Raw genomic sequence first — 9,914 nt, forward strand, 5'->3', positions numbered from 1 at the left:
GAGAAGATCATTGGAAGGTGACGAGCTGAATAATTAAGAGTTTTTGTATAAGGGGCGAGGAATTTAAAAGTAGTTGAAATTGTGTTGTGCATTACATGGAAATTGAGTTGCATTGTAGTAGGGAGGTCTCCATGAATTGATAGGAGCTCATATTTATTCAATAAATCTAGAAGTAAACATTTCTAAACCGAGTATATTTCTACATAAATGCTCCAATTAAACAGAATTTATGAATCAAAGGACAAGAGATCCATAATCATCTTACAATCCATTTCTTTCACTACAATACTAAGAGAGACATGTTAATCAATCATCATTCACAAACTGCATTTTCATTTCCATTTTCATCTCTTTTCTTTCTTTGCTCCTTAGTTTCAGTTTGCTAGATTGCTTTGGGTCCCCTAGTTTAAACCGCAACATGTTCCAAAATAATTGAAAAACTGACTCAAACATTGTCAATCAACATAAACTACCACACATTTGAACCAGACGAACCATAAAACTTGGCAAAATCTCAGTGCAGTTGCATTTCTATGCCAAAGTAAACTCTAAACTCTCAACAGTTTATCAGAGGTTCAATAACATGTTGTATTGTATTAACTTATTAAATATTACAGGTAGAATTACAGGAATAAGTTAAAATAACATGTCATACAACACATGTCCTGAGTCCTGACCAATAAATGAAAAAATATTCCAGCAGACTCCTCAGAAATACCTAGTGATTCTGAACATCAGAAGTAAGCATCCAAGAAATTGAAATTCAAAGAAAATCAGAAACACTTAGAGTTAGCTTGAACTTCAATGATAAGACTAAAACATGTTCAGGGACTTGTAATTGTTGTTGAAATCGTCTTCGAAGTGATGAGGGGTCCCTGATGATGGGTGATAGTGATCCGTAGTCTTAGAAGATGTTCCTGGGGCTGTGTAATACGGCATGGATGATTTAGCTGATGATCCGTATGATATATCCATGGCATTGGAGGAGTTGGTTCAGACAGTGGATGCTGTTACCCTAACCATTTTTTCAATCACTTTCTATGTCTGACTCATCACGTCTTGAAGTTTTTCGAGCTGTTCTAGCACCAATCATTATATTTGCCAATTCTTGAATAGAACATGATGTACTCTGTCTCATCTTATTCGCAAGAATTTCAATGTTATCCAAAAGCCCTAAGCCCAAGAGCCGATTCCTTAGCATTTCGATGGTAGTAACATAAGGTGGTATTCCTTCATCAACCATCATCTCAAAGTACTTACATGCCTCCTCTAGCTTTCCATTCTTCTTACAAAGACCATGAATCATAACGGAGTATGTCGAGACAGAAGGATAAAATTTCCTATCCCCCATGGTTTCCCAAACTTCAGTTGCCTTGTCAAACCTTCCTATCCTAATCAGTAACTTCAGCACCATGTTATATGTGTGCCGGTCAGGAAGACAATCATCTTTTTCCATTCTAGATATCAACTTTAGAGCCCTATTGACCTCACAATTATCACAATGGTAGGCTTGTATTGCATTATAACTCCAAGTGTCGGGTTTTAATCCGCTATAAATCATTTCATCCAACAACTGATACGCTTCTTCCAGCTTTTTATTCTTACAAAGCCGCTTTATAAGATAGTTATATGTAAACACGTTTGGAAAAAGGTTACATCTTCTCATTTTATCAAGAGCCCCAAAAGCCAAATGCACATTATCTGCATCACAGTATGCACGAATGAATATCGAGTAAGTAAACGCATCTGGCTCAACACTCTTCGACAACACATTGTTAAAAAAATCCATAGCTTCATCCACATGGCCTCCCTTGCAAAGGGCATCTAACATATTATTATAAGCAAGCAAATCCACATCACATCCTTGCTCAAGCATTTCTTCAAACAGCTCGCGGGCCTTCCCCGAATCACCAACCTTACCCCATCCAGAAATCAGAATGCTGTAAGTTTTAGCTGTTAACGAGAACCGGCTCTTGGTTTGATCGAAAAACTGTTGAGCCTGCTTGACATGTTTCTTCTTGCATAAAGTGAACAAAAGCAAATCAAAATCAATAATACTAGGCTTGATTCCAAATTCATCCATTCTAGCAAAAGACCGAATAGCACCGTCGGGCAAATCAGCTCGGCTATACGCAGTGAAAACAATCCAGAAAATCTCATTAGTGATTTCACAACTAGAAGACTCTCTCATTTCCAAAAGAAAATCCCAAAGTATAGCAAATTGTTTAGACCTTCCTAAGATTTCTACCAAAATATGGAAGCTTTCGACACTATGTTCGAAACCCGGAATTGATTTAGCCCAAAGAAAGAATCTGTGGGCTGAAAAGCCAAGGTGGTTGCATCTTTTCAAAACCTGTTCAACTAAATCAGTGGAAACATGTGATGAAAATGGAGTGAGGGAGTGGTGTAGATCATTGTGAGGGTGACGGTGATCACTGACTATACGAGATATCTCATTGACGAGTTCAGGTAGTATTGGGGTAGAAACTTGTGGGGTTGGGAAAGATTGAAGGAACTTGTGTTGAATAAGAGGGAAAATGTAAGAGGTTAAGGTTTTATGCTTAGAGAAGAGTGATTGAAAAGCCATTTTGGAGATTATTGATTACGGAACTGTGAAGGATTCGTTCAGTACTTTGTTCAAACAGCTTCAGTGCGATATTAGTTGTTGGTGAAAATGTGGAGTTGGAAGAAGTGAAAGTTGAAAACTTAGAACTAAAATGAAACACATGAGTTTAAGATTTAGGTTTCGTTTGAGTCATAGATTACAATGGTTTGAGAAATACTGACCTTTATTATTAGCTCCATACATTGTCGCCATTCTCGAGAACCTCTTTAGAGGAGTGAAATGTGGACTCAAATTCTTCTTTTTCCACTCAAAATAGATGGAATAGAATATTCAATTTTTGAATTTGTGTCCATTGGCCAATTTGGTTTTCCAATTCACCTTTTCGGGGATAACTTTTCTACCCATCACAAAAAGTTGGGTAGTGTACTTTCAACCAATCATATGATTCCATCTCATTTAACATATTTAATTATTTATTAAAATACTATAAATGTTTGTTGTTTTCAAAGCATTTTACAAAGGAGGTAACCTTATCCAACTTTTTGAGTTGGATAGATAAGAATTCACCTTTTCAAAATAGCTTTAAAAATCTCTCAATTTGCTTAGGTATGATTGGATTTGATAGAAAACGATGAAATAGACTGTATATAATTAGATTTGTCTTATTTTTTGTTTTAGCCTCTATATTTTTTTGATAGACATTATTTTTATTTGATTTTATAGTATACAACTCTCTGTTGCGAAAATACTAACATGACAAACGTTGCTACTGTGATTTTATTTTTTTTCTAGTTTAAATTAATGAATCAAATAGTAACGTGGATTATGTAGTTGGGTGGTATTAAAAAAAAAGGATAAAATCCAAAAGAAATTGTTATTTCAAAATCATATTCTTCTTTCTCATTCTTTCATTTATGCACTTTCTTCTTCTTTCCTCCATTTTTGCACATTGAAGCATGTTTAACTCCTCTGTTGGGAATTTAATCTTGTTTTAAATCCTAGAATGTGCTTGAAATAGATCAATCCGGATGTTCATGTCCAACTCCAATGAAAACTCTAAAAGGAGATATTGTTAATGTGCAAATTCGAGGATAAGTTTGAGTTCAACTTAGGATTTGCTGGGATGTTTTAAATTCGGAGGAATCCTGGGCTTCTATTCTTCATCGTCGGATTTTTATAAATAACAGGGTCCGAAAATCTCATATATCCTCTTCTTTATGGACTAGTGCCAAAGGGGAATATGCAAACTTATCTGATAATTCTATCTGGCTGCTTGGCAACGGGAAGGATATCCGGTTTTGGTTCGACATCTGGTGCGGCACCACCCCTCTGTTCTTAGATTCTGTCCACTCCTCTTTTAATGACAAGCTTATGGTGAAGGATTTTATAGAGAACAACTCCTGGAATCTCTCTTCTTGCCCTATTTCGGATGCTGTTAAAGTTAGAATTCTCAATACCCATATACCTTTCGATATACGGCCGGACAAGCGTATTTGGAAGCACGACTCGTCGGGTGTTTTGACTCTTAAACCTGCTTACTCTTTCAAAAGGTCAGTCGGGGTTAAGGTAGATTGGCATCAGTTTTTGTGGTCCAAATATATTCCTCCGTCCAAATCTTTTACTGCTTGGAGATTATTACTGCGGAAGCTGCCTACGGATGAACAGCTCATGAAATGCAATTTTTCCATGTCGTCGAAGTGCTCTCTGTGTGGTATTGTTGATGAGTCAGATCAACACTTGTTTTTTGATTGTCTATACGCAGCTACTCTTTGGTCTTGGTTGCGGACTGCTCTACAAACGAACTCTACCATCTCTTGCTGGAGTGACATATGGAGAATATCCAATTTTCATTGGTCTAAAAGCTGTAAGTTTGTTTTTAATGTGGCAACTCTGTTTATCATCAATGCGATTTGGTTAGCTCGGAACAACACTAGATTCAAAGAGAAATTTATCACTGTTTCTTCTTCAATTGCTTATATTTCGTCTGCTGTTTCTATTGCCGGAGAAATCTTTTCCGAGCTCGGTCATATTAGCATAACAGATTTTGTGTTACTTAAGTTGTTCAAAATCAATATCAAGCCTCCGAACGCTCCAAAGATTATTGAAGTTTTCTGGAAGTCGCCTCCTCGCAATTGGATTAAGATTAATTGTGATGGTGCGTCTATTGTTAATCCTGGTCCATCGGCTTGTGGTGGTATAGTTAGGAACCACGAGGGTAACTTTTTGGGAGCTTTCGCTTATTTTTTGGGTTTTTCCAACTCTCTCATTGCCGAACTTACAGGTGATATGTGTGCAATTGAGTTCGCCAATGAGAAGGGTTGGAACCATCTCTGGTTGGAAACAGATTCTACGGCGGTGGTCTGTGCTTTCAATCCTCCTTTTGCGGTCCCCTGGCAAATTCGTAATAGGTGGCTTAACTGTGTCCATATTACTAGTAATATGTCTTTTGTAGTCTCTCACATATACAGAGAAGGGAATAGCTGTGCAGACTCCCTTGCTAACTTAGGTCTTACTATCACTGACTCGGCTTATTATAGCTCGATTCCTCTATTCTTGAGGGCAGATTTTGTAAAGAATAGGCTTGGTCTGCCTTTCTTTAGGTTCTCTTCTTGATCAAGAGGGTTTTGGTTCGGTCCCCCCTCTCTCGTTTTGTACTGTTTCTTTTTCATTAATATAATCTTATTTAAAAAAAATTATTGTATATTGTTCAGGTAATTTTCTTTGTCCAAATTTATAGGCAGTGTGAGTTGTTGTAAGCTCTTTATATGGGATGATGAACTTGAGGTCATCCTTCATATGTTTGCAACATATCAAGTGAATCCATAATCTCAATTGCTTGCAATTGCTCAGAGGTTTTTGGACATTTAAAAGAACAGGGTCAAGTTGTTTAAGACTTTGCTGATTGTCTTTTGGATATTGTTCTTTGCATACTTAAAGATTTATACTTGATGTTTGTAAAATGGTTTTGAATGTAATAATTGAAACTTGTATCTTTTTGTGTTTAGTCGCTGTAAGTTTGGGAGTTTATGACTTTCGTCTCTCTAATGGTTCCTTAATGAATGAAGTAGAATATTTTGTAAGAATTACAGAACTGTTATGTATGTAATGCACAAATTGCATTCAAAGGTGTCTACTTGATGAATTGTAAAGTGCTTGAATGTAATAATTTAATGTTAGTATGTAATTGGTTTTAGTCCTTATAAGTTTAAATTTACTTTTACTTTTCGTCCTTGTACCTTAATAAATGACCTTAATGTATGATCTTAATGAATTGAGATAACAAGAATTGCAAAACCTATATAGGTTGAAAGACATAATTTAAACTTGTCTAACATAACCAAAATGCATATAAACCCAAAAGGCATAGCCAAAAGATAGAGGTTTAAGGTTGGAGAAGGATGTTGAAGATGGAGGTTGGAGATAGAGGTTAGGGGTTGAATATGGAGGTTGAAGATGGAGGTTGGAGGTTGAAGATGAATGTTGGAGATAGAGGTTTGAGGTTGAAAATGGAGGTTGAAGATACTGGTTGAAGGTGGAGGTTAGAGATAAAGGTTAGAGGTTAAAGATGGATGTTAGAGATAGAATTTTAATAGAATAGATTGACACATTTTGTTTTGCGAGTTGATTTCGTATATTAGGTTAAATTCTAATCAATATCAAATTATAAGTCACCAAGTGTTTATATTCACGCATTAAATTCATATTCACGCACGAAGTATAATAATATTATGTATAAGAGGGTGTAATGAGAAAATTTCAAAGTTTATACTAGTTTAAGATAAAATTCGAATAGAATTTATATAAAACTATACTATTTTCGACTTTAAAAGGCACATTTGCTCGACTTTAAAAGACACATTTGTAGTGATAAATTAATAAAATTAGTCAAATTTCAATTTTTTAAAATATTTTATTTTAAATTTTGTTTTCTTTCGGAAAAAGACAAAATGATAAAAAAAAAGTGTATTTAAAATATACATTAATATATCTATCGCATAAGAAAATTCATTGTTCTGGAAAAGACATTAATGCCCTTATTGCTTCTAAGCTTGACAAGTGGATGTCTTCTTCATCTAGATTTCAATTGTTTTGTTCTCTACTCATTACTTATTGTTTTTCTTATAAACTTTTGATCAACTCATAAAGTGACTTTTTGGTTTTGGTCTTGGTAATCACATCCCTTTTTCCAACTCCACACTCTTCCTTTCAAATCACTACTTTCTTGGTTACAACTTCTACTTCTTTTCTTCTTCTTTTTTTTATTTTATTTTGGGAATAAAGTTAGATTTCCTCTTTTTATTGTAGGTGTATATAAAACGTAGATCTTCTCTTTTCTTTTGATTTTGGAGCATAAAGTTAGATTTCTATTATCTTGCTTATTGGCTTTAAAATTATATTATATTCATATTAATTAATTAATCTATGTATTAACCATATAATATTTTTTTGTGATAATGAAAGATATTATGAGATGCATTAGTCATTAATATAAAATATTATTTTTCTTACATTAAATATTTAATATTATTTTTTATTCATAATATTTTTTATTAAGTTTTTTTAATTACAACATTTTAGGATAAGAACGTATTTTATTAGTTTTTTAATGGTGAAATATGATAATAGGATGGATAAGGAAGTATAGGGCGGCGTGTTAGAAAATAGTGGGTTGTGTGTGAAAGAAGTTTGTTAAATAAACTTGTTTATCACAATGTAAGACAAAACATGTATGATACATTATTTCTAATGTAGTAAAAAAACAAAATAATATTTATATACATACAGAAATACATTTGTGCTTAAAATATTTTTATATACAACAACAACTTTATTATTGATTCAAATATTTTTATAAATAATGTCAAAACAAAAATAATATTTATAAACGGGGAAAAACATATTGTTTATTAAAATATTATCATATACAAAATTATATTATTGTAATAAGTGGTAACAACTTTACTATTGATTCAAATATTGAATAATTTTTCACACTTAAAAACATTTATCTTTGCATATTAACGGAAACCTGAAGTTACTGATTACAGTATTGCATATTAACGGAAACCTAAAGTTATTGATTATTTGTATTGAATATTAACGGAAACATGAAGTTATTGATCACAATATGGAATATCAACGGGAACCTGAAATTACTGATTAAAATATTGAATATTAACGGAAACATGAAGTTACTGATCAAAATAGTGAATATTAACGGAAACATGAAGTTACTGATCACAATATTGCATATTAACGGGAACTTGAAGTTACTAATCACAATATTGCATATTAATGAGAACCTAAAGTTACTGATAATTTGTATGGAATATTAACGGGAACATAAAGTTACTGATCACAATATTGAATTTTAACGGGAACTTAAAGTTACTGATTAAAATATTGAATATTAACGGGAACATGAAGTTACTCATCAAATAGTGAATATTAATGGGAATATGAAGTTACTGATGACAATATTGCATATTAACGGGAGCATGAAGTTACTGATTATTTGTATTGAATATTAACTGGAACATGAAGTTACTGATCACAATATTGAATATTAATGGGAACCTGAAGTTACTGATTAAAATATTGAATATTAAAGGGAACATGAAGTTACTGATCAAAATAGTGAATATTAACGGTAACATGAAGTTACTGATCACAATATTGAATATTAACGGGAACCTGAAGTTACTAATTAAATATTGAATATTAACAGGAACATGAAGTTACTGATCACACAATATTGAATATTAACGGGAACCTGAAGTTATTGATTCAAATATTGAATATTAACGGGAACATGAAGTTACTGATCACAATATTGAATATTAACGGAAACTTGAACTTACTGATCACAATATTGAATATTAACGGGAACATGAAGATATTTATCAAAATATTAAATGTTAACGGTTTTTTCTATACATTTTTTCTATTAAAAAAAATACATCTAAAACAACTGCGCGTCCCATATCAGAACTCGTGCGAACCCACGGATTTGTTATTTTTGTTATTACTAGTTTATAAAATAATGTCTCCTAACATCTTCCGGAGGAAATTTCTCTTCATTCCATGGGAAAAATCTCCTCATCTCTGGACCCAAATGGGGGAGGAAACCTCAGTTAGTGTGGTAAGCTACACTACAAATATATTTATATCAATCCAGCGACATTTACCCATATGTCCAAGTTTTTCAAATGAATAATTAATGCACCATTTCAGTTCAAATCTGAGTTTAGGTTGGTTAATATTTAATATTTAAAATTTGATCAATCCCCTTACAACTAAATATTATTACGTTACACAAACAAATACATATTATTTTAGTGCATTATTGAGGCATAAAAAAAGCCCAGTCGTTGACTTGCATTTGCTTGTTGATATTTTAAGATTATACCTAATGCGTGAACACTCGTGGGTCACCACTCTCATGCAATAATCTTAATTTATCCTTGGAGACTTCATTTTCCACTCTTGCTTGCCTAATGCGTGACGATATTCTTACAATTTGTTTGATTTACAGGATAATAGTAAGATATAATAATTAAAGTTTAATAGAGATGCACCTAATAGAAATTCATCATTTTATTATATTATATCACCAATTTAAAATTTTTAATTAGATTAAATAAAATACGCAACAGTTATTAATTATCAGTATAAAATTAATTTATACTATCAATATAGTATGTATTATATTTTTTTAATAAAAACTAAATATCTTATATGGAAATTGTAAAGATCAATCTTTTGAATTGAGGAAGATCACAATAGTTAATAAAATTATTTCAAAAAAAAGGATAAACACTATATTTTATTTTAATTTAATATTTTTAAAATAAATTTCAATTTAATATTTAATAACATAATATGATATGATAAGAAAATTTTGAGATTATGTTTATTTGGTGTAAGAAAATTCTCACAACTGTCAATTTAAAATAATACACACATTCAATTAAAAATTTTAAATTTATCCAATCATATAAATATTTTTTTAGAAAAAATTTTAATTTAGTAAAATACATGTGTCTTTCATTGGATAACAATACATATTCCTTTTTCTCTTAATGTGAATTATTATTTTAAATTTAAATTGATTAAAAATCAGCATGATGGAATAAGAAAATAAATTAAATATAATTTAAAATATAAAAAATTAAAAGTAGATAGGATATTATTATCCTCTATATACAGCAATGTTAAATTATTTTAATGAATAATATATATAACTGTCATATAATATCATATCACTATTAAATGTTTATTAAATACATAAATTGATAAACAATGTTATAATGTTTATTTATTCTTTTTTATCGCTGTATATTTTATC

General features: G+C 31.7%; 1 protein-coding gene across 1 annotated transcript; it reads right to left on the bottom strand.

The window, feature by feature from the left end:
- On the bottom strand, window positions 1-2,935 carry LOC131603834 (pentatricopeptide repeat-containing protein At1g52640, mitochondrial). Its single transcript, XM_058876268.1, has one exon. The coding sequence runs from the start codon at window positions 2,585-2,587 to the stop codon at window positions 1,028-1,030; it is 1,560 nt and encodes a 519-aa protein (XP_058732251.1). The 5' UTR covers window positions 2,588-2,935; the 3' UTR covers window positions 1-1,027.
- Window positions 2,936-9,914: the final 6,979 nt, after the last annotated feature.

The sequence above is a fragment of the Vicia villosa genome, linkage group LG5, assembly GCF_029867415.1.
Source record: "Vicia villosa cultivar HV-30 ecotype Madison, WI linkage group LG5, Vvil1.0, whole genome shotgun sequence".
Lineage (NCBI taxonomy): Eukaryota > Viridiplantae > Streptophyta > Magnoliopsida > Fabales > Fabaceae > Vicia > Vicia villosa.

Excerpts from the sequence above, each read along its gene's own strand:
- LOC131603834 (XM_058876268.1), bottom strand. The coding sequence starts at position 2,587 with ATGGCTTTTCAATCACTCTTCTCTAAGCATAAAACCTTAACCTCTTAC.